The following is a 25,708-nucleotide window of genomic DNA, read 5'->3' as shown; positions in this document are numbered from 1 at the left end:
ATTTATATCTATTAATTTAAGCCTCGAATCAAGCCATCATGAGATGACATGAATCATGACCATAAAACGTTTTTTTCTGTGATTTTTTAAAATTTTATATTTAATTATATGATATACTATATTTAATAAATACCCTTTGTTTTGCCGTTTTCAAAAAAAAAATATCACAGAATCAAACGTTTTATGGTCATGATTCATGTCATGTCATGATGGCTTGATTCGAGGCTTAAATTAATAGATATAAATATTTTTGGAAATGTCAATGGAAAAATGCATTGAGTTTTTTCTTCCGGCACCAAAAAAAACAGGAAGTGGGCGGGAACTGCGACGCTCTATACTTTACCAACCATAGACTGGTGAAGATCTGGCACCAATCTGTGTGCAAGCCAGGATGACGACCAGGTGGGGAGATTGGGAAGGGGACACAGGTGTGCTGTGGTGTGCTGTGGAGCCCTCTGGTGGTGCTGACCAGTACAGAGAGGCCATAGCACCAGGATGTGGAGGCAAGGGGGAGCGAGACGTAACACTTGCAATGAGTAAAAGATTAACTATTTCTAAAATAAATAAAATATAGAAGGCAATTATAATATATTACTGCATAATAAGGTTTATTAGCCAGGGATCCTTTTAACACGTGCATGACAGCACCTTTACAAACATGTCTTGTTTGTAAAGGTGCATGTAAATAGGTGTACTTACTGTATTAACTAAGTATGTTGTATGCATGTATTTATTTATGAATGTGGGATGCAATTTAATTATTAATATTATGTGTCTGTACAGGCCTTGAAATTCACCCTGGCACAAATTGAGTTCAGAGGCTTCTTTGAAGCATTCTGTAAGGAGCAACCTCCCTTCACATTTTACCTTAAAGCGAGTGGCACTGATGTTACTGCTTGGTCTGCAAAGATTCAACAAGGTACCTATGTGCACATTCACCTGTCTACTTGAATGTCCGTTTAGTTGTGCTTTATCATAGTTATGTTTTCAGTGTATTTCTGAATAATGGTCTTTTGTTCTCATGTCAGCTGAGTTGAAAAAGCAAATAAATCAGTTTCAACTGGACTCGAGCAAGAGCAAAAGCAAAATGTGTAAGTGTGATCAATTTTATTTATAATTTAATATTAATTATTATTTGGTTTTCTTAGTGTGATATCACAATTTTCAGCATTGATGTAAAATTTGTATGTGATTTGATGTAATTTCCATCTCTCTTACAGTCATAAGACAGAGATCTGCATCAGCATCAGGTGAAGTCATCACCAGTAAGAGACATTCTCTCCTACCAGGTGATTTTACAATAAATTACTCAATGAGATGAATTCATTTGGGATAATTATAACCTAAAAAATTATAACCTAAAAAAGGGATAACTATTATGGATGTGTTTCCTTTTCTTTTGATCTGTACTGTTGAAACATTTTGTATTATAATAAGAACAATAATTATAATTATAATAATTAGCATAAATGTTTTATGAATATATATTGTTGTTCTGGAGAGGGAGCACAGTATAGTAGGTGTATGCACATCCAACCATCCTAAAAATGGCGTGTAAGTAATATAAGTATAGCCTTGTGGCCCGTTAGCCTGGTAAACCCTCCCTCCGGAAATCTCAATTCCATTTCATTTCAGGAGTGAGTCTGGCCTGATCCGCCTGTCTGCAATATTGGCTGTGCTGGAGTTGGGCGGGAGTAATACCGTTGACTGACAACCCCTTCAGCCAATGATAATTTTTCCCCTTCAGCCAATCAGCAGTTCACCAGTCTTAATGTGACGCGACAGGACTTTTGAGACAGCCATACCCAAAATGGGTTGCCTTTTTCGGGTACAATGGTGTCACTGCCCGCCCCTACCGGTTCTCTAATTTTTTTTTTTTAAATAGGCTTTGTCATGATTAATTGACCACATATATGAAGTTAAACAACTAAATTCTATCCAAACGATATCTTATAAGTAAATTCCGTGCCTCAAAATAGAAGTTAGAGAGCTTTTTGAAGTAAAAAAATAGCGGAGAATTGGCCGCACAAGAAAAAGATGGCTGCCGTTCGTGTTTTGGGCTCACTCGAACTCGCCACCTGATTGGCCAACGTAAGCTGTCAATCACAGAACAATGAGCGACGACGCTGATAGGCGCGGCCGTTTGGCATACACAGCCAATATTGCAGAGAGGCGGTTCATGCCAGACTCACTCCAGGAATCAAATAGAAATGAGATTTCCGGAGGGAGGGTTTACCAGGCTAGTGGCCCGTAGCCCAAATACTGTCCAGGTGCAGCTTCTAATAAGCAGTGTTTCAACCCAACTGGATTTCTTGCCTGATGAAGACCCTTACCTGTTGAGTTCAACCATTGCTATACATTAACTATCGGGAGTGCCACTTGCTTGTATGTTATCACAAACAACTATTAGTTTTGTAAAAGGGATATTTGTCTGTTAAGGCACTGGTTCTCAACCTGTGGGTCGGTTTCAACTGGACTCGAGCAAGAGCAAAAGCAAAATGTATAAGCGTGATCAATTTGATTTACAATTTAATATTAATTATTATTTGGTTTTCTTAGTGTGATATCACGATTTTCAGCATTGATGTAAAATTTGTATGTGATTTGATGTAATTTCCATCTCTCTTACAGTCAGAAAACAGAGATCTGAAGCATCAGGTGAAGACATCACCAGTAAGAGACATTTTCTCCTACATGAGCCAGGTGATTTTACAATAAATTACTCATGAGATTAATTCATATGGGATAATTATAACATAAAAGATTATAACCACAAAAAAAAAGGATAACTATTATGGATGTGTTTCCTTTTCTTTTGATCTGTACTGTTGAAACATGTTGTATTATAATAAGAACAATAATAATTATAATTATAATAATTAGCATATTTTTTTTATGAATACATATTTTTAGATAGGTATATATTGTCGTTCAGGAGAGGGAGCGCAGTATAGTAGGTGTATGCACATCCAACCATCCTAAAAATGGCGTGTAAGTAATATAAGTAGCCTTGTGGCCCGTAGCCCAAATACTGTCCAGGTGCAGCTTCTAATAAGTAGTGTTTCAACCGAACTGGATTTCTTGCCTGATGAAGACCCTTACCTGTTGAGTTGAAACATTGCTATACATAAACTATTTTGGAGTGCCACTTGCTTGTATGTTATCACAAACAACTATTAGTTTTGTAAAAGGGATATTTGTCTAAAAGGGATATTTATAATGTATTTGTCTATCAACAAACTATACTATAAAAACTGGTCAAACATTGGCCAAATTGTCAAATAATATAACCAAAAAAATAGCCAATCTACAAGCTCACAACGCCTAATGTTGCCAGGCTTATAGATCTGCTATTTTCATAATATTTATCTGTGGAACCGAGTCAAACAAAGTAATGCCACAACTCCTGCATTCCAAATGCTTGTCAGGGTGGGGGACCCCAGTTCAAATATGATTATTTTGGGGGGTCATGGCCTGAAAAGGTTGAGAACCACTGTGTTAAGGCATTGATCGCTCATCCCTCCAAAATGACAGTAGCTGCTTGGGGCCCCACCTCATAACTACAGTGGGATTCTGGTTCAGGGCTACTGTTCACGCAGCTGCTATAGATATAGATAGATAGATACTTTATTGTCCTTGTGGAAATTCATTTTGTGCCAAGCAGTCATCAGGATACAAAAAATCACAAACACATAACATAATTACAAAATACATACAAACTAGACAAGGCCACCAGTCATGGTTCAAGAGGCATCACATTACATTTTATGCACAGAACTGAGATGGGGCCTGTTTGTTCAGGAGTCCTATACAGTACTTGTAGGGACAAATGATCTTGAAGCCCTAGCCTGCAACATTGGCACTGTGTACCGTCGTCCTGATGGTAAAAGGTGGTATAACTGTATAACGGGTGCGTTCTACCCGTGGCAATAGCTCTCCCCTTCCTAAGCACCCGGGTCTCATACATTGCTGCCATACTCTCATGTCGTACCCCAGCTATCTTGCTGGATACATTGATGATTTTATGGAGTTTGTTCTTATTAACCAATGATAATGAGCCATACCAGGAAACAAAACAGAAAGTCAGTGCACTCTCCACAAAGGATCGATGGAAGAGTACCAATACACTTTTTTCCACGTCATCCTGTCTCAGTCTGCACATAAAATGCAGCCTCTGCTGACCTTTCTTATAGATGGCATCAGTGTTGGAATTCCATGTCAGCTTGGAATCAATTGTTGTACCCAAATACTTGTATTCCTCAACAGTCGCCACCCCATCCCCATCAATAACTATTTGCTGGTGTGCATCATGAGCACTAGTCCTAAAATCAAATATAACCTCCTTATTTTTCTTCATATTCAATTGAAGGAAGTTACTCTTGCACCAACCAGCAAACTCATCCACTGTTCTTCGGTAGCCTATCTCATCGTTCTCAATCAGACCAACAATAGCTGTGTCATCGGCAAATTTAACAATACAGGTGTTATCTGAGTCACTCCTACAGTCACTTGTGTACAGAGTGAACAATACCGGTGAGATCACGCTCCCTTGCGGAGCCCCCGTGTTGGTTGTAATAGGGAGAGATATTGCTTTATTCACCCTGACATGTTGTACCCGATTAGTCAGGAAGGACTCCACCCATCTGATGATATTGGTGTTAACACCCAGGTCATACAGTTTCCCCATCAAAATATGATGGGTGGCCGAAGAAAAGTCTACAAAAAGTACCCGAGCATATCGTGTCTTTTTAGGTTGGTCTAGATGATAATAGATCTTATTAAGCATAAGAAGAAGAGCGTCATCAGTGCCCCTCCCCTTTCTATATGCAAACTGCAAGGGGTCCATTTCATGTTGACTCACATTACTAAGGAGGTCATTTAAAATAATGCGCTCCAAGCTTTTGATAATCAATGATGTCAAGGCAACTGGCCGATAGTCATTAAGGACTTTGGGATTGAACATTTTCGGCACTGGAACTATAAGTGAAGTTTTCCACGCTTTTGGAATGTAGTGCGTATCTACTGATAACTGGAACATGTGTCTCAGTACAGGGCTGAGCTGTTCCCTACACTCCTTAAGCACATAACCCCTTATCCCATCGGGACCCGGTGCTTTGCGTGGGTTAATTCCTTTGAGGGTTCTACACACCTCCTCCTCTGTTATTAAAAGTGATTGACCACTGCCAAATTGGTCCTTTAACAAATCACGTTCAACAGAAAAATCTGAGGTATTAAATCTGCCATAAAAGTCATTCATTGGCAAAAGACAGATCGTCACTAGTGTTGATGACCTCTTTCTTTTATTTTATTCCTACCATTGTATACAACCCCTTCCATGCTTGTCTTACATTTGTATCCCTCATTTGCCTTTCAATCTTAAGTTTGTAGTTGTATTTACATTCAGTAGTTATCCGTTTTATATCTCTCTGGATAGCTTTCACTTGAATTAGGTCACCTTGTTCAAAAACACGTTTCTTCCTATAAAATGCATCTTTCATTTCCTTATTCATCCATGGTTTATAATTTGGAAACACTTTGATCCTTTTGGATGGAATAACACTATCTGTACAAAACTGTATATAGTGTTACAACAGAGTTAAGTTCATCAAGATCAGCACATGTGTCATTAAACATGTGCCATAAAGTACAATCAAAACACCCCTTAAGACAGTCAAGTGACTCCTCACTCCACTTTAGAATGTTTTTTACTTCGGGTTTGCTTGATTTGTGTCTCTGTTTGTAATGTGGGATCAGATGGACAGCATTATGATCAGAACCCCCAAGCTTCATTTTTTGGTGGCTCTTATATGCGCCCTTTATGTTTCCAAAGCATAAATCAAGAGTTTTTTCCTGTCTTGTGGGGCAAGTGTCATTCTGATAGAAATTGGGCAGCGTCTGCTTAAGCGAACATCCATTGAAATCTCCCAGTACCAACTTGGGGGAGTCAGGAGAAATATTCTCCTGCTTGGCTATTGTCTCATATATTACCCCTACGGCTGCCTTCCTATTCGCACAGGGATGAATATAGACAAGAGTGATAAATATCTGACCAAATTCTCTTGGCAGGTAAAACGGTCTAAGTGAGATAGAAAGGAGTTCGATGTCTTCTGAACAATATGAGTCTCTGAGTGTGTAGTCTTTGCACCACCGTTCATTGACAAATATACACACACCCCCCGCCTGTTTCTTTCTCCGTTACCTCAAGGTCTCGGTCAAGTCTAATAGGCTCATTGAACCCTGGAATACGGGTGGAATCATTGACAATCGTATCCTTAAGCCACGTTTCAGTGAAACAAAGCAAGCAGCTTTCCCTGTACTCAGAGAAGTACCTCACAGCAGTTTGTAGATCGTCGTATTGCTGCGGGAGAGAACGCACGTTTGCGAGGAGTATTGTCGGCAGTGGTGGCCTGGAGCCGCGGCTGCGAAATCTCCGCCGCACCCCTCCTCGCCGGCCTTTCTTCCATGTTGGCGATCGGCGATCGCTCCTCACGCATTCCTCCGGTACATTAAGTGGCAAGTTGCCACGATCGCTGTATTCCCTCAGCTGACATAGCTGTTCATGGCCGTAACGGAGGACCAGGTGGCCCCCCGTGGTGGTGTGTTCAGCGGTGTTGAGTGTCAGCGTTCCAGGCAACAGCAGGTAGAATGTATAAGCAGTAATATACAACACAATGGCCAGATTCATTGTTGGCAGCTTCGGTTGTCCCAACTGCAGCACTTAATGACCGTATGACTGGTGTCTATTTTGGGCAAGATGCCCCAGTGAACGTACAAGACACAGATAACAAACAATAACAAACAATCCTGACGAGCTACAGGCACCCGTCGCCGCAGAGCAGCGCCAGAGCAGAGCAGAGCAGTGAGAGGGAACACTTCCATGGGTGTGTTACAGCTATACTGCAACACAATCATATCGTCAAATTAATAAATATTACAAATGTTTTTCTCTCATGCTTCAGGTGCCGAAGAACCTCAGATTACCCAGACACCAGGTAAGAAATGTATTGTATCTCACCTGTATATTTGACCCTGAAATCAAATCAAGAACTGCAGTATAATCAAATGGACAATTAGCTAATTAATGTTTCTTCTCAATCACTGGTGTCATTAAAAGTTCAGTGCATCAGAGAGCAGTCTGACTTTTCTTTGACAGAAATGAAAGCCACCTTTGTGAAGAATCACACCTGTCGCCTAATTCAGCGCATCACAGAGGTCTTGCCTATAGCAGATTACCTTCGTGTGAAAGGCGTTTTCACAAATGAGACGTATAACGAAATCAGGGGAGGAAATTCCAGGCAAGCTCAAAGCAGAGCACTGCTTGACATTATATGTCTAAAAGGAACAAAAGCGACGTCAGAATTCTACGATGCTCTGCAAAAGCATGACTCGTTTCTTTTTGAAGATCTGGGTAAGAGCCAACAATTTCAAATCCTTCTTTTTTATATTCTTTGTCTCTGACATGATTACACCAAATCACAATACAAAAACAGAAAAAGACATACAATTATAACCATAGACAAAAATAAAACAAGACAAAAAACAAAAACAAAATAATTATAATGCTTATTTATAACCTTTTTGGGGGTGCATATTTAACCTTTTCTTTTCTATTGCTTCACATCTCTCCTTTTTTAAATTTATACATTAACAATTTTTCCCATCTTTTTTAAAAGAGATCTTCCCTTATTTTCAGTTTGAATGTTAAGTTTTCCATGTCCTGAATTTTGTCTAAGATTGTCCGCCATGCCTTTTCTTTTGTTTCTTTTCAAATTCCAGCAGGACGTCCTGGCACATAATCATGCACAGAAGATGTCTCAAGAATGAAGAGACAACAACTAGTCCACTGAGATGTGTCTTGGATTTGAGATATGGATTTTCCAGAAAGAAAATATTGATCAAATTATCTTAATTTGCAATCTTAAAAAAAAACTATATAGACCTTTATTGATCCCGTGGGGGAAATTCAGTTGCTTAGAGGCAGCACAGGGGCACGCTAAATAGCCTGCGCTGGGGCCCGCTGTCACTATGTTATTCCACTGAGTAATACAAATTGAAGAAATATACAAATTGACAAACGTTATTTTGACAGCCCATGAGTATGGAAAGTAGACATGTGTATATACATTGTATGCATCTGCTGCATAAAATGAGAGACAGCTGTCTTATACTAAGGTCTTTATTAAGAATCTTAAGGACCGCAAATGAATACAAGCTCCTGGGCCTTTTTGTGTTATCATTTCAACACACTTTGCTAGTCTGGTATGGCTCAGGGTAGAAGACAGGGTTAAGCAGATCAATGGGATTGGTATTTAAGATACTCAAAGGGACAGTGCCTCATACCTGTCTAACTACTTCACCAAAGTGAGTGACACCCACAGTCTATTACTCTCCCACCACAATGTGGAATGCCCTGATACCATCCAAGGATGTGAAACACTGGTTTCTTTCAAAACTGGCCTAAAAAACATCTATCAGGAGACCACAAGGGGAGGTAGTTTTTGTTCCCATTGAAAGGAGGTGTCATAATGTACACTAACGCCGTTTTTCCTTTTTTCCTTTGAAAATATATAGTTGTTTGTATTTGTTGATGGCAGCAATACAGATCACAACCCACTTCCATTCCTTAGCTCTCTTAAGTGTCCTAACCAAAGACTTATTAGGTGGTCTTTGTTGTTACAGTTTGTTTTCTCTGGACATCAGGCACATTAAAGGGAGAGATAATGTGGTGGTAGATGCTCCTGTTTAAATGTCTGTCTAATCCTTGATGTCTTTTGTTTTTTTTCTAGAGCCTGGCGTTGTGGTCCCTGGCCTGTCCTGCTCCTTGACAGCCCTATTGCAAGCTGAAACACCAGGATCCAGCTGTTGAGGGGGGAGGAGAGTCCAGGGGGTTGCAAAGCCAGGGCTCTAAGGGTGTTATTACACTCTAGTGTGGTAAAATTGTGTGATGTAAAATGAACTTAGGTGGTTATGATTGAATTTTGGGTTTGATTATTTGCTTTGTGTTAAATGAGTATGTAGTAAATGTATTCAATGGAGAGGCGTGGTTCCTAGAGGGACCACGAGGTTCATTCATTCATCATAGGCTGGTCTAGTCTGGGTGATCCCTGCCAGGCCAATCTTTGTTGAGATCCAGAGGAGAACAGGCCTGCTGTCTCCACCAGCTCTACCCCCCATTCTCCATGCCCCTGTTATGATTATGTTTGTTACTTTCCATCCACACACCTCGCACCACACTATGCTTCACACATGCACACCTACACCACTGATTTACTGAATACACACCTCATAGGATCCGTAAGATGTTCTGTTTCTTTAGCTATTGTCATTAGGCCTTATTAATAATAAACATGCCTTGTTTTACCTTTACCCTGGTCTCCTCCCCAATATTTGTCATGGCCTAGAGCCAGCTGTGACAGCATGTACTGTATTAATGCGATAATATTCTATGCTCTGTTGATGAAGTGAATACATAGGACCACAATGGAAACAAGTCCCCAGGACTTTTTTGTGTTATCCTTTGCGCTTAATAAATGTTTTACTGTACCTCCGTGCTGTTAACATGTCTGACTAATCATTTTAGCATAACCTTTGACTGTACTACCTGTACTGTTAATAAGCATGTTAAATCAATCAATCAATCAATCAATCTTATTGTCGCCGAAGGTGGAGAATATGTTTTCGCTTTGTGTGAGCAAACATTGTTAGCCAAGCTAACATTGGGCAAGCTCCACATGACACGTGTCAAGTTGTTGACACCAATGCCTCTGATTGGCTAGAGGGACGCGTGACGAAATAAAATTCTATAAATAGGTGTGTCACTTCAAAAAGCTTCTACTTTTTGAAGTGAGGTAAAACAGGATCAATCAGACTTGATTGGAACAGTACCTTCAGTAAGTCCAAGTCACCCGTCTGTGCGTGTGTGTTTCCCTCTGAGAACACCTAACATTGGTCAAGCAAAGGCGCAGAAGGCCAAAGCTAAGAAAGCATACTCATCTACAATTGTAACGTAGAAGAGGACTAGAGTTGAAATGATCCCACAACAAAGCCGAACTCTTAATACGTGTCAATATGTTGACATCAATGTCTCTGATTGGCTAGAGGGACGCATGACGAAATACAATCCTATAATAAAAAAGTGTGTCACTTCAAAAAGCCGTTTACATTTTTGAAGCGAGGTAAGACAGGATCAATCAGTCTTGATTGGAACAGTATCTTCTAGTCCAAATCACCCGTCCGTGCGTGTGTGTGTCCCTTTGAGAACACCTGACATTGGTCAAGCAAAGGCGCAGAAGGCCAAAGCTAAGAAAGCATACTCATCTACAACAGTAACACAGAAGAGGACTAGAGTTGAATTGATCCCACAACAAGACCGAAATCTTAATACGTATTAATATGTTGACACCAATGCCTTTGATTGGCTAGAGGAATGCATGACGAAATACAATTCTATAAATAGGTGTGTCACTTCAAAAAACCGTTTACGTTTTTGAAGCGAGGTAAGACAGGATCAATCAGTCTTGATTGGAACAGTATCTTCTAGTCCAAATCACCCGTCCGTGCGTGTGTGTGTCCCTCTGAGAACACCTAACATTGGTCAAACAAAGGCGCAGAAGGCCAAAGCTGATCAAACACACCAATCAACTGCTGAAACTGTTCAAGACAATGAAGATGAAGAAGACAGACAAGTATTTGAACAAACCAGTCAATTATGACGACTCCCATATGATAGATTGCTTCAATGTAAACAAAGCATTGCTTCAATTAAACAGAGCTAAGAATCATAAAGAAAGAATGAAATTAATCAGAGACAAAAAATCGCTAAATGACAAAAGACGAAGACTAGCCATGAATGCTTACAATATGACACAGCAAAGATTGCTACAATCTCTGGAAGAAAAAGTAGAAGAGTCTGAAGAGAACATCGAAAGGAAAAAAAGGAACTGGTCAGAGTATTTAAATAATGAAAGACAACATCAACAAGCACATAACACGAGTAAGAAGAAACGATACAGATCACAAGAATTAGAAGTTAATGAAGCTGCTCTCGCATTCTTAAAGAAGATGTCCGAAAGTGGACCCAATTATGTCTGTGGTTCCTGTGAACGAATGCTCTACAGAGAATCAGTGGCAGAGTTTAAACCTGGAAATTATACAGGAACGATAGATATTGTAAGTCTCCTAGGCAAAAACCCAACTGCAATCAAGCAAAACAACACTTGGATGTGCCACACGTGTCATCGGGCCATTAAACTTGGGAAACTCCCTACACAGGCTTGGGCTAACAACTTATTACTCGACCCAATACCCAAAATATGATTTTTAAATCATTTTTTTTTAAATAAATATTTCTTTAACATACACCTTTTTATTTAACTACAGTATATATCTTTTACTCTACTGTATCTCATTAGTTATTGCTATGATAATATAATTGCTATAGTCTGCTGGCGGAGACTTGTGCTCCGAGGAGCACATTTTCTAGTTTGATAATTGTTTTGATATAAAAGGATTGTCTGGGTTCAGTGTGGGTAAAGATATGGGTCGGCAGCCAAAACACTCTTTGGCAAAGCTGGACGTAGTACAGGCACATAGCTGTCACATAGTGCAGCTGTCAGGACATCTCCCATACTGTATGTGCACTGCAGGTGGGAAATAGGGCATAGCAGTGGTGGCCATTTTGTGGTGCCACAAATCGAAAGCCCATTAATTTTTCCCATAGAGATTTCCGAAAATATTTATATTCATCTTTCATTCAGTCTTTTATTTAAATATTTAATTATATGATATCTCTGCTGTTCGGCCGGAACCAGCTAAATCCAAAATGGTAATTGTTCAGGAAATGAAAAACAAAATATCAATTTTTCAGAAAATGAAGAAAACCTTATATTTTTAAAACAAAGCAATACTGCCTCATCAAACTTGGTATTGTGACTTTATATATTATCAGATACTTGCATGTGTCATTATATTATCACCACTTTACCCAAATCCAGTGCAAGTGGAGTTAGGAGGTTTTGTCCATCATTGATAAGAACAGCTGGCAATGGATCTCAAAGCTCACAACACATCACAACGCATTGTGAGCTTGGAGATCAGCTATTTATGGTGAGCGCCATCCTCATATACTATAGATCAAGCTGAATTCTGTACTTAAACAACTTTTATTTTAACATGCATTGTAAACAACCATGGATCTAACTGTTACCACTGTTGTTCTTCTACAGTTGAGTGCAACAAACAATTCTGCCTCAATACTCAATCATGTATTTAACAAAAGCGATCATGGCACACCAACAATAAAAAAAATGGCATATAAATACAAAATACATTCATGAAAAATAGAATCTTTAGCCTATCAAATCTGTAGCCTACTGCACTAACAATAACAACCACAGTTGAATTTACCTATCATATACCTATCAACATTTTATTATCACACTGTTGTGTGTTGTGTTGCGTGTGTGTGGTGGGTGTTTCTTAGTGCTTTAGATTGTCATAAAAGCTGTGAAAGTCTTTTGGCATGATCTCCTTGAGCTCTTGGAGATGTTTGTAACAAACTCCTGCACACACTCATTCTCTGTCCATTAACATTTAAAAAGAAAACACGAGCAGATGACCTTTGTGAAGACACCCTTCTCCTCTTTACTGGGGTGACATCTATCAAACCTTGCACATACATTCTCTTCTCTTCCCAGTTTATGTTCTCCCAAAAGCATTGAAAAATCTTCTCCCTGTCTGCCTCATACAGAGCAGAGCTTCTCGAGAGCCTGAGAGGAGGGGGGAGTTGTTTGTTTTTGACGGACAGTTTGAGGGTCCAATGGAGTTAGGAGTTTTCGTCAGAGGCGCTTTTTAATACTTTTCATCTGTTATTATTTAAAAAAAATTACACAGATGTAGAGGGGGTTCAATAGCATTGATTTATGAAAAAAAAAGAAAAAAACTGAAAAAGGAGTTAGCTGGTCCCGGCTGGACACTGACGATATACTAAAATCTACAAAAATAATTCATATAAATACTTTCATACCTCATATACTCATATACTATGAGTATATGAGGAAATCTCTATGGGAGAAATGAATGGGCTTTCGAATTGTGGAACCACAAAATGGCCGCTACTGCTATGCCCTAGTATAGTATAGGGCCTATACCATTAGGGATAAGCCAAGGGGATTAAATCCTACTGTATTTGAAGGGACATTCAATATTCAAGATTGCTTTATTCGTCATTTGTTTTACATCTGCAAAAAAAAAAAAGATTATGTTTAAAGACAGCATTTGTAAAAGAATAAATACATAATAATACCCATCCTATGATGGGTGTTCTGCAGCAATGCTGAGGTTTACAGTGTTAAATATACAGGTGTACACAGAAACTGGAAAGATAGGATCAGGCTTTGTAGTTCCTGGGGTGTAGTGAGTTGCATACACATGGAACTGATATTCTGGGAGTGCAGCAGCAGGGCCGGACTGGGCCCTGGCATTTTGGTCCTAACCGGCCCACCACCCCCCGGGCCGTTTTGTCAACGGGGGGGGGGGGGGAGCGTTTCACTGTTTCAGCCCAGCCCTGCACATGAACTCTGCAGCCGGACTGAGGCCCCTGCTGGAAAGCATCCCAGCCCAAACATTAATGTAACTAATAATTGGGCAGCGCGACCCGGAAATGACCGTAATAATCCTAAAACGGGAGCGAAAATATATAAAAAATAAATAAAAATAAACTGGTTTGTGGCAGAAACACATTGCCCTCTTGCTGTATTTTGGTGTTTTCACTGTTTGTTTTGGTAGACAGGGACATTTTTGGGCAACTTAAACAAACAGTGAAAACACCAAAATACAGCAAGAGCCAGGCAAAGTGTTTCTGCAGGTAAACACCACCACACTACTCGAGTGGCTGATGAGTGCTGGTATAGAGGGAAATGATGCATACAAATGTATTCATTGTTTTGTGATGATGTAACACAGGGCAAAGTTACATACTGTGATGGGTGTGGCAGAGCACAGACTTATAGAGTGACATTGATGAACAGACGCAGTGATTGACTGCATTGCTTTCAGGTGCGGTGTGAACACAGACACTATAAAAGAGTCAGTCGGACTTGGAAACGGATCGGAGCGACACGTCTTGTGAACCGGCACTCAAGGGACGGGAGGGGCGTTCGCAAGTGACAGTCTTGCCGACGCGAAGATAGCTAGCGAGGGGGAGCTAGCTATATCGTTGGTAGCAGGAGGGGAGACTATAACCACGGTCTCCTGTAGTTAGTTAGTGGGGGAATTTAGTGAGTGTACGGCACACTGCTCCGCCGATCTGCAACCGTGCGAGTGTCCAGCACAAGGACACACTGACTTGACTCTTGTCCGCACGTTCCCGTCGTCCAGCAAGTATCTCCCCGGGGAGTTGGACGGTGGCACAAGCTCAGACCCCGGGGGAGGGTCCCGCCGCCTGGCGAGTTAAGTACCCATGCAAGCAATCGAGTAGTATTGTTGCATAACATTGGTGCACAGATAGAAGCACTGTATTTTAAGTATTGTAGCAAATGGTTTTATCATTAGGGGTTTCAAGCACTGTATTGTATATAACTTTAGAGTATGAATTAATAAAGATCGCTCTGTATATTTGTACATCCTTGTTGTCTCGCTTATTCCAAGGTCTGACATTATCTACCATTGTGTAGAAACGATAGAAAACCGCATTTATTACATTGGTGGCAGCGGTGGGATTTATCAAAATGTCAGACCCTGAAAATAACGCAGAAGTTGGCAACAATGTTAATCAGCCTAATTTGTTTGCAACTCCACGGCCAGTTTTTATGCCAGAAACCTTCACGGGCACAGGGCGGGAATGGGTTGATTGGGCTGAACAGTTTGAAATGGCAGCTGATGTTAATAATTGGGATGAATCCCTCAGATTAAAATTTATGAGCCTGCTTTTGTCTGGTCGCGCTCGGGAGGTGTATAGTGGGTTGTCTGCAACTGCTAAAGCTAACTATGCCTTGCTAAAGACCGCCATGGGGAGATGTTTAGACCCTTGTGATAGCGATGACTGGAACAGGGCTAGCTTCTCTTCACGTAGGAGGTTACATAATGAGACTGTCAGAGAATTTGGCATTGCGCTTCGCCGGGTGGTTACTAAAGCCTACCCCTCAATAGATCTTAATACCCAGGATGTGTTGGCGAAAGACCATTTCATTGCACATGTGGGAAATGGGGATTTACGCATTAGCCTTCGCAGTGTCAAGCCGGCAACATTGGAGGAAGCCATTAACCTGGCTGCAGAGCTTGAGCTCATTAGGGGTTTGGAGGGTGGGTGCTCAATGACCGATGCTAAGGTGCGGGGGGTTGTTGATAAATCTACCAGTGATGAGCGAATGGACTCCCTGCTTGGGGTGGTGGAGGGCCTACGACAGGAGGTTAAATCTCTGCAATCGACAGTACAGGCTATGGGCCACCCCAGTAAAATTGTTCCTACACCCTCACCATCAGTTCCTTTTGTACGGCCAGTTCAAGCGCCCACTCCATTTAAACGGGAGGCTGAACGAAACAGGGGATGCTGGGAGTGTGATTGTACTCGCCACGTTCGACGTGATTGTCCTTATTTACAGGGAAACTAGAGGGGGCGTGCACAACGGGTCCAATGCCCGCCCCCCATTCTCTGTCAACTGTGGCCCCGGTTAGTTCAAAGGGTGGTTCCGGATATCTGAAAGCTAAAATAGGTGGGTTGGATTGCTATGTATTGGTTGATACTGGAGCCTCACGCTCCATTATTCCTAAGCAACTGTGGCTTTCTGCTACTAAAGGGGGAAGCGACCTAGTGAATTATGTTGGCAGAGCTACAGCAGCTAATGGTGGGGGGATGCAAATTTTGGGGTCCTGGCAGACAGTTTGTCAATTTGATTCACTTGCACTTGTCGCAGAGTTTTTGGTCTCCGATATCCCCTCAGAAGAAGTTTTGCTAGGTTTTGATTTTTTATCAAAGTATGGAGCTGTTGTCGACCTGGGAAAGAAGAATTGTCAGATAATGGGCAAGCAATTTCCTTTGATCGATCTTAACCCATCATTGGAGCCTCAAATAGTCACTGTCCAGACTGACACAGTGATACCTCCTCGCAGTGAGGCCATCATTTGGGGTCAGGTCCGAAGTGGGTGGGGGGACTATGCTGAAGGGTTATTAGAACCTTCCTTCATCTCTAAACAGAGTGACATTTTAGTAGCCCGAGTGGTCTGTAGTGTGCAGCAGGGTAGACTGCCTGTGCGTGTTATTAACGTAACTAACGATGCTCTACCGCTAAAGAGTGGCATGAAAGTAGGCACACTATTTACAGATATTGAAGTGGGAGAGGAGATGATAGAGCACTGTAAGGACAGTGAGGGAGGAACTCTATTGCCACCTTGGACAGTGGAGACACTTATGGGCCATTTTGGGGTGGGGGGGAAAGGTTTTGCCCCAGATGAGTTGACAGCAATTAGGCAGTCATTTAATAAATACAGGGATGTGTTTAGTCGGGGGGACACGGATTTGGGTAGGACACAGCTAACATCACACAAAATTGATACTGGTGACGCCCAACCTGTTAAATTGCATCCTCGAAGGGTCCCTCTGCACTTACAACAAGAAGTGACTAAGAACCTGAAGCAAATGTTGGCCAATGGCATAATCCGTCCTTCCTGTAGTCCGTGGGCAGCCCCGGTTGTACTTGTGAAAAAGAAGGGGGGTGGACTACGTTTCTGTGTTGACTATAGGAAACTTAACGAGGTTACTAAAAAAGATGCATATCCTCTCCCTAGGATTGATGATGCTCTAGATAGCCTTTCACATGCTCGCTTGTTTTCCACCCTGGACTTGGCTAGTGGCTATTGGCAGGTGGAAGTAGACTCAGAGGACCGCCATAAGACTGCCTTTGCCACCCGTCAAGGACTGTTTGAGTTTAATGTTTTGAGTTTTGGACTTTGCAATGCCCCTAGCACTTTTCAGAGGTTAATGGATCTAATCCTCGCTGATTTGCAGTGGACAACATGCTTAGTTTACTTAGATGACATAATAGTTTTTGGCCGTACTTTTCAGGAACATCTGACACGTCTAGACAAAGTACTGGACAAACTCCAGCAGGCCAACCTTAAAGTAAAACCATCTAAGTGTAATTTGTTTTCAACACAAGTCCATTACCTCGGCCATGTCATTTCTGCTGAGGGAGTTAGGCCAGACCCAGCTAAGGTGGAGGCAGTCAGAGAGTGGCCTGTCCCTACTAATCAGACGGAGGTTGCCAGTTTTATAGGCCTAGCATCTTATTATAGACGTTTCGTGAAGAGTTTTGCAGATATTGCTCGCCCTTTACATAAGCTGACAGAGCAGGGGAAGCGCTTCCAATGGAGTGAGGCCTGCCAATGTGCTTTTGATCAACTTAAGACCACTTTGATTACTGCCCCTGTCTTAGCTTACCCAGACCCATGTAAACCATTTATTTTGGATACTGATGCAAGCGATGTGGGGATTGGAGCAGTATTATCTCAGGAGGAAGGGGGGATGGAGCGAGTCATTGCATATGCGAGTAGAGCCCTCAGTAAATCAGAACGCAAATATGCTACCACTAAAAAGGAGCTTTTGAGTATGGTGGTGTATACAAAACACTTTCGGCACTATCTGTTAGGTAAAGAGTTTGTGTTACGAACTGACCACAACTCCCTGAGGTGGCTTCACAATTTTCAGGGTTTAGAGGGGCAGTTGGCTCGCTGGCTTGAACAGCTGGCCAATTTTCAATACATTATCATCCATCGTCCAGGCAAGCTACACAGCAACGCTGACGCCCTCTCTAGGCTACCAGGCTTTCTTGAAAAGAAACGGCTATCTGATCAGGAAACAATAGTGCCAAAAGTGCGTGTAGTGCAAGAGGTTCCTAAGGCTATAGTGGCTGCTGAGATAGATGAGTTGACTCAGGCACAGAGGGCAGATAGTGAGTTGCAGCGAATAATTGAATGTAAAAATCTGGCTGCTGATGGAGTAATCCCAGAAGACTCTGACCTACAGAAATATGTCCCAGTTTGGACACAGCTGCAAGTACAAGGAGGTAGATTAGTGAGGATTCCTCCTGCCTATTCTGATGCTGCATCCCGGGTACAGGTAGTGTTACCACGGTCGCTGGTTCCTGAAGTTTTAAAACAGTTGCACAATGTTCCTACAGGGGGACATTTGGGGGTGCAAAAACTGCAGGGAAAAGTTAAAGACCGTTTTTACTGGCCGGGATGGTTTGGAGATGTTAAGATGTGGGTCAAACAATGTGTAGATTGTGGATCCCGTAAGACTCAGGGGAAACTGCCACGTGCCCCTTTACAGCCATCTGTGACATCTAGGCCGTTCGAGCGGGTCGCACTTGACATCCTTGGTCCCCTCCCAGTGACCTCGAGAGAGAATAAGTACATATTGGTTGTAGGTGATTACTTCTCAAAGTGGACAGAGGCTTTTCCTCTACCTAATCAAGAAGCCTGTACTGTCGCTAAAGTTTTGACTGAGGAATGGGTGTGTCATTATGGGGCCCCACGTAGTCTGCACTCAGACCAAGGACGCAACTTTGAATCAAATCTGTTCAGAGAACTGTGTAGGCTGCTGCATATGCACAAAACTCGCACCACACCTTATCACCCCGAGTCGGATGGATTGATTGAGCGGTTCAATCGTACTCTGTTAGATATGGTATCCCTCTTTGTAGAAGAGAATCAGTCTAATTGGGACACGCTTTTACCTTATGTTATGATGGCATATCGTAGTAGTGTACATGCTAGCACCCTTTTCACCCCTTACCGAGTATTGTTTGGACAGGAAATGGTTTTGCCGGTTGATGTCATGTTAAACGTAGGCAACCAGGAGTCCTTCGTCTCAGTGGCTGAGTATGTGTCTAAGTTGAGGGACACGTTGTCTACTGTTGTTGAGGCGGTAAAAAAACATCAAGCCAGGGCCTCAGGACACCAGAAAGTGGCCTATGATTTCAGGGCAAAATTCCAATATTATTCAGAGGGGGAACTAGTTTGGATGAGGAATAAGGCTAAAAAGCGTGGACTGTGTCCCAAACTACAGAGACGGTATAAAGGCCCCTTTAGAGTAGTGGACAGGGTGACAGAGGTCCTCTACAGGCTAGTGCCAGTCGAGGGAGGCTCAGAGAGTGTTGTGCATTTCAACCGACTCAAACCTTGTACTTCTTCCTTGCCAGTGCCATCAGAGTCGGTGGAGAGTGAGACATCCATGGGAGGTGAACAGAGGGACTGCACTATTCAACCAGAGCAATGGCAGCAGTCGGGGGTCCCGTTTGGTGCCAGTTGGGTCCACCTTCGTCCGCCCAGCCGGGATGTCCCTGCGGAGGTGACGACAACGCCGGCAGGGACGACCGAGGATGTGGGAGGGCAACCGAGGACCCCATCACCGGTAACGCAGCGGGTCCTGCCAGTCGAGTCTGCAGCCTCTGAATTAGTCACTCCCTTGGATGCGTCGGTAGCCATTGCACAGCCGGGGCCCCAAGCTTCAGCAGCGTCGGAGGTTGCGGAGGGAAGTTCAGCACTCCTGCGGAGCTCACCAGCTGGGTTGCGAGAAGTCAACATGCCAGCAGGTTCCGCAGCCGCTGGATCAGCCCAGCCTTTGGATCTGTCTGTGTCCAATCCTGGGCGGTGGGCACAAGACGCTCCAGGGGTGCCAACGTTCAGGGGAGGACGTCCAGCACGCCAGCGGAGACCAGCCGTGTGGTTACGTGATTACGATGTGTCACTATAGACTCGAGGACGAGTCTCCTTCTTCAAGTCGGGGAGAAGTGTGATGGGTGTGGCAGAGCACAGACTTATAGAGTGACATTGATGAACAGACGCAGTGATTGACTGCATTGCTTTCAGGTGCGGTGTGAACACAGACACTATAAAAGAGTCAGTCGGACTTGGAAACGGATCGGAGCGACACGTCTTGTGAACCGGCACTCAAGGGACGGGAGGGGCGTTCGCAAGTGACAGTCTTGCCGACGCGAAGATAGCTAGCGAGGGGGAGCTAGCTATATCGTTGGTAGCAGGAGGGGAGACTATAACCACGGTCTCCTGTAGTTAGTTAGTGGGGGAATTTAGTGAGTGTACGGCACACTGCTCCGCCGATCTGCAACCGTGCGAGTGTCCAGCACAAGGACACACTGACTTGACTCTTGTCCGCACGTTCCCGTCGTCCAGCAAGTATCTCCCCGGGGAGTTGGACGGTGGCACAAGCTCAGACCCCGGGGGAGGGTCCCGCCGCCTGGCGAGTTAAGTACCCATGCAAGCAATCGAGTAGTATTGTTGCATAACATTGGTGCACAGATAGAAGCACTGTATTTTAAGTATTGTAGCAAATGGTTTTATCATTAGGGGTTTCAAGCACTGTATTGTATATAACTTTAGAGTATGAATTAATAAAGATCACTCTGTATATTTGTACATCCTTGTTGTCTCGCTTATTCCAAGGTCTGACATTATCTACCATTGTGTAGAAACGATAGAAAACCGCATTTATTACAATACTATGCCTATTCTTGTGTTTTTAAATAGTCATATTCTATAATAGTGTCTTCAAGTGGGAATACACAACACATCTGTGTAGTAAGTGAGACTTGAAAGTAGCAACTGCTAGGCAACAAAAAAGCTGAATGAATTAACTGACTCAATATACATAACCATATTGTACTACCGCAGGTGTCTACATTTTGATGCTGTGGAATTTCTATAGAAGTGGATTGGGGCTAGAAGGTCCTGGGTTCGATTCCCGCAGGGGATGCTGTGGGCGCTGGGAGCGTGTTCTCTCCTCCGCGTCATCAGTGCCCATACCCTAGGTGGGGTTGGCGAAAGGGCCTTTCTGTGTGGGGTTTGCATGTCCTCCCCGTGTCTCCTAGGGTAGGTACCCTCACAAAAACATGCAGTAATCCTGGTCACTATACTGCCTCCCCCTGGCCAGCCGGGGCGCCTGATGGAGGGGAAGGGAACTGGTTGGAATAACGTGTTCCTTCCACGCGCTACGTCCAACCAGGGAACCTCTCCCCTGTCAGGTGACAAGAAGGTCAGTTGGCTCTCATGCATTGAAGGAGGCATGAGCTCGGCCCTGGCCTCCCTAGGTTGGCAGAGGGAAGGTAGTGCCCAGGATTACATAGACAATTGGCACTGGGTGTGAAAAATAGGGTTACAAAATCGTGGGATAAAAAATGTAATTAAAAAATAATAATAAGTGGATTGGGGCACTGCTGGTGTCGAGAGGGTATTGGTGGCGTCAACAAGTGACGCCGTCGCCGGGGGATGTGATGACTAAGCTGCCTTATTTGACGAGTTGGTAGTGAGAATGTGTTGCTGCAGTGCCTTGTCTACCATAGGCCTCTTTTAAAAACATACCTTTATAAGTGTGCACTTACTTGATAGCTGCTAATAAGTATTCATTTGTATTCTATTTTATTGTAAGCCTTATTGTTTTGTTTTTTGGGGGGTCTTTTATGCCTTTATTATTGATCATATCATCAGATTAATAAATATCACAAATATGTTTTTCTCTCAGGTGCCTCAGGTGTGGAAGAACCTCAGATTATACAGACACCAGGTAAGAACTTTATGTCTCTGACCTGTATACAGTATTTGACCCTGAAATAAAAACAAGCTACAGAAAGGGACAATGAGATAATCATGTCCTTTTTCTCCTTCAGTCATCAGTGCCATTTATCTTTAACAAGTGCACTGCACCTTTACTTTTCTGAGTGTAGAGGACAAGTAATAATAGTCAGATTTTATGTTGACAGGCATGAAAGCTGAATTTGTGAAGAAGAACAGGAGTGCCCTAATTCAGCGCGTCAGAGCGGTTCTCTGTATAGCAGATGAGCTTCTTGACAAAGGCATTCTCACAGATGAGACATATCATGAAATCAAGGAAGCAAAGCCCAGTCATAACCAAATGAGAATACTGTTTGACTTTATACGTCCAAAAGGAACACGGCCGATGTCAGCGTTCTACGATGCTCTGCAAAATCATGAATCGTTTCTTGTCAAAGATCTGGGTAAGAGTCAACAACTTCAAATCCCTATTTTAGTACTCTGTTGGAGTTCTGTGTGAAATGTGATTTTTTTTCTTTCTTTTCAAATTCCAGAAATGATTCCTGGCAGATAATCATGCACTGAAGATCTTGGCCTTAAGGAGGATCATCGAGGAGGAACAACTTAAAAAGCAATTGAATCAAAACACAGAAGCACGGTGATGAAGATACTCAAGGCTTATGGTGTCCCTCAAAACCTACTTAGGGTCATAGGAGCCTTTGGCTCTTTTACACAGGAACAAGAGCCAAAGTGATGGCTCTAGACAGCAATAGTGAGGAGTAGTTGGAAGGGGACACCCTCGCCCTCTTCCTTTTCATTATAGTCCTGGACTGTGCACTTAGGCAGGGGCGGATTAACCCTTCGTGGTGCCCGGTGCTTGGACCCGGTTCGGTGCCCCCCGGGAGCGTTTTGTCAATTGAGGGGGGGGGGGGGTGCGCGAAGGTGCTAAATTTCGGTTTAGGGGGTGCGCGAAGTGCAACATTTTTTTTCCACGCCGTTTGGTGCCCCCCCAAGGTTGGTGCCCTGTGCTTCAGCACCTCAAGCCCGTTGGATAAGCCACCACTGCACTTAGGTATGCACTTAGGCAGAGCAGGAACTCAGCTTTACTATTACGCCTATTGTCTAGACAAGTCCTGTAGTCTTAACAGTACTTGTACTAGTGCCTGTACTATGCAGATGAAATCTGCTTGTTATCTGACCATGTGGAGCAGGCACAGGTGCTCCTGATCAAAGTGGAGACAGAGTGTGCCAAGGTTGGTCTGGTGCTAAAGAAAACCAAGGTTATAACCCATAATGTTTTTTCTGTAAAGTACTGCTTGTAAATATTGGTAGTTGCGGGTTGCTTTTTATTTGTTGTGAGCTTGTAGATCGGCTATTTTCAAATAGCAGAAGCATATAGGTTTAAAGTGCTCATGTGGCCTATAATAGTCACTTCTGGTTGCATATTTCTCTCGCAAAATCTGGCAACACTGGTCGCGACACGAGTTGTCTTTGTGCATTAATGTGGACGTTTTCGGGTTCCGGTTATGGCGGACAGCTGAACAGTCGCAACTCCAAACGCTCCGACCGATTTACTTTACCTACCCGTACATCCACAAAAGACTTAACATAAAGAGCACATTTTGTGTAGAAAGTGGGAATGAATACAAGAAAGCAACAAAAAGGAAAAAAAAACAGCCTAAAGGAGACTGGACACGACGGGGACTGTGGCGACACTATGGCCGGTGCTAATGCTAACCAAGAAGCTAGCGCCTCTCACAACGTCAACAAGGACAACGAGGTTCTGGCCGCAATAAATTCATTGAGGGCAGACGTCAATACAAGACATGATGAGGTCCTAAATGCCATACAAGGAATTAAAAAAGACCTAAATGCGTACTCAAGGAGAATGGACGAGGCTGAAACTCGCATTAGCACAGCAGAAGACGCCGCCACAGCAATGGAAGTCAAATTGGACATGATGCAAGAACTAGTTGTCTCACTCACCAGCAAATGCTTAGATTTGGACTCACGCGGAAGGAGAAATAATATGATTATAGTGGACCTGGCGGAGAGTACTGAAGGCACAGATGTGGAGGGGCTCCTGGAGAAGTGGATACCTGATTTGATCGGCGACCCAGGGGTATTTTCCTCCCATTCACCCGTAGAACGTGGACATCGCCTTGGAAAGCCCAGGACGACGACGGCGGCTAAACCTAGACCACTCATCTTGAAGTTCTTAAACTTCAGAGATAAAACAAAGGTGATGAAAACGGCCCAGGCTAAAGGGAAGCTGATGCACGGTACCCAGCATATAATTTTCTTTAACGACCACCCACATGCTGTGATGGAAGAGAGGAAAAAATATGATGCCGTGAAAAAAGATCTCAGAGCCCATGGAATTGACGATTTTGGCATAATTCACCCCACCAAATTCCGCCTAAACCACGGAGGACAACGTCATATGTTTGAAACCCCAGCTGAGGTCGGAACCTTCTTAAATAATTTGAAGAATGTGGAACGTCAGCAGCAGGGAGCCGAACAGGAGACATGACGGGGAGGATGTTTACTTTTGAAGAGCCATGACTGTTGTTTTTTTGTTAAATGGAGACATGAAGATGTACTTTTTCACTTTGACCTGAGATCTGAACTGTTAATCTGAGCGGACTTCTTTCTCTTTTTTTCTTTTGGAGGGGAGGATGCACACCAGAGGATTATCTTTTTATTTTTATTGTTATTATTAATACGATTATATATTTTATTTATTTTTGGCTTTAGACAAGACACTATGGACCTATTGTGGACTATCTAAAATTGGAGTTTGCTCCATTATTTGATTTTGACATGCTGACTGAATTCCTCAGTGTGAGATGACGGTCGGGTCTAACAACATTCCAGAAAGGTAACGTTACGTTAGGTTACGTATGTAACCACGGTCCTTTTTATGTGAATCAAATAGAACCACCCCTTTTTCCATTCTCAAAGGTATGGACTGGACATACAAAGTTCTTTGTTGCCTTTTGTTATTGCTTCTAATTATACTTACTGTAATAAGGGTCATTTGATTTACTTTAGAGGTGAAATAGCTGAGGATGGAGTTTTTCAATTGGACTACATATTTGAGTTTATATCATATTATATTGTCTTGGTTTTTAAGATCCTCATATGATACTCAGGTTCTAGATACCTCCACTTTTATTTTACTAAAACAACATTCCAGAAAGGTAACGTTACGTTAGGTTACGTATGTAACCACGGTCCTTTTTATGTGAATCAAATAGAACCACCCCTTTTTCCATTCTCAAAAGTATAGACTGGACATACAAAGTTCTTTGTTGCCTTTTGTTATTGCTTCTAATTATACTTACTGTAATAAGGGACATTTGACTTACTTTAGATGTGAAATAGCTGAGGATGGAGTTTTTCAATTGGACTACATATTTGAGTTTATATCATATTATATTGTCTTGGTTTTTAAGATCCTCATATGATACTCAGGTTCTAGATACCTCCACTTTTATTTTACTAAAACAACATTCCAGAAAGGTAACGTTACGTTAGGTTACGTATGTAACCACGGTCCTTTTTATGTGAATCAAATAGAACCACCCCTTTTTCCATTCTCAAAAGTATAGACTGGACATACAAAGTTCTTTGTTGCCTTTTGTTATTGCTTCTAATTATACTTACTGTAATAAGGGACATTTGACTTACTTTAGATGTGAAATAGCTGAGGATGGAGTTTTTCAATTGGACTACATATTTGAGTTTATATCATATTATATTGTCTTGGTTTTTAAGATCCTCATATGATACTCAGGTTCTAGATACCTCCACTTTTATTTTACAAAAAAAAAAAAAAAAAAAGTGTTTATTTTAAAAACAATTTACAGGTCTTGAGGATTTATTTGTTTCAGCAGGTCATGGGCTAGTAAACTTTGGGGATGAAACATGTTTCATCTTTTGATATGTCAAATAGTGGATTTTGATAGAGTTAATTCGTTGTTGGTAATTTTGTTTTTATGTCGGGTTAAGAACTAAAAATGCACTTTTCTACGGTCGGAGTAGGATTTTGCGTATTGTTGGTAGGTTTTGTTCGTAACCGCTCCTCTTTGAAGGATCGGTTGTCTATAACCTAGGAATCTCAGATAGGTGTTAAGTTGGACTG

The 25,708-nt window shown here is 42.4% G+C and overlaps 1 protein-coding gene across 1 annotated transcript in view; it reads left to right on the top strand.

The window, feature by feature from the left end:
• Positions 1-9,325, top strand: part of LOC308104664 (uncharacterized protein) — a 35,587-nt gene extending 26,262 nt beyond the window's left edge. The window contains exons 9-15 of the mRNA XM_080455128.1: positions 784-919; positions 1,029-1,091; positions 1,221-1,289; positions 2,632-2,703; positions 6,960-6,992; positions 7,154-7,408; positions 7,777-9,325. Coding sequence (XP_080311254.1) covers positions 784-919; positions 1,029-1,091; positions 1,221-1,289; positions 2,632-2,703; positions 6,960-6,992; positions 7,154-7,408; positions 7,777-7,796 — 648 coding nt within the window. The 3' untranslated portion in view covers positions 7,797-9,325. The remainder of the gene's footprint in view (positions 1-783; positions 920-1,028; positions 1,092-1,220; positions 1,290-2,631; positions 2,704-6,959; positions 6,993-7,153; positions 7,409-7,776) is intronic.
• The last annotated feature ends 16,383 nt before the right edge of the window (positions 9,326-25,708 follow it).

This window comes from Gymnoscopelus braueri, assembly GCF_963280865.1.
Source record: "Gymnoscopelus braueri genome assembly, chromosome: 17".
Taxonomy (NCBI): Eukaryota; Metazoa; Chordata; class Actinopteri; order Myctophiformes; family Myctophidae; genus Gymnoscopelus; species Gymnoscopelus braueri.
The sequence above is the reverse complement of the archived record's forward strand: the minus strand, read 5'-3'. Positions and strand labels throughout refer to the sequence as shown.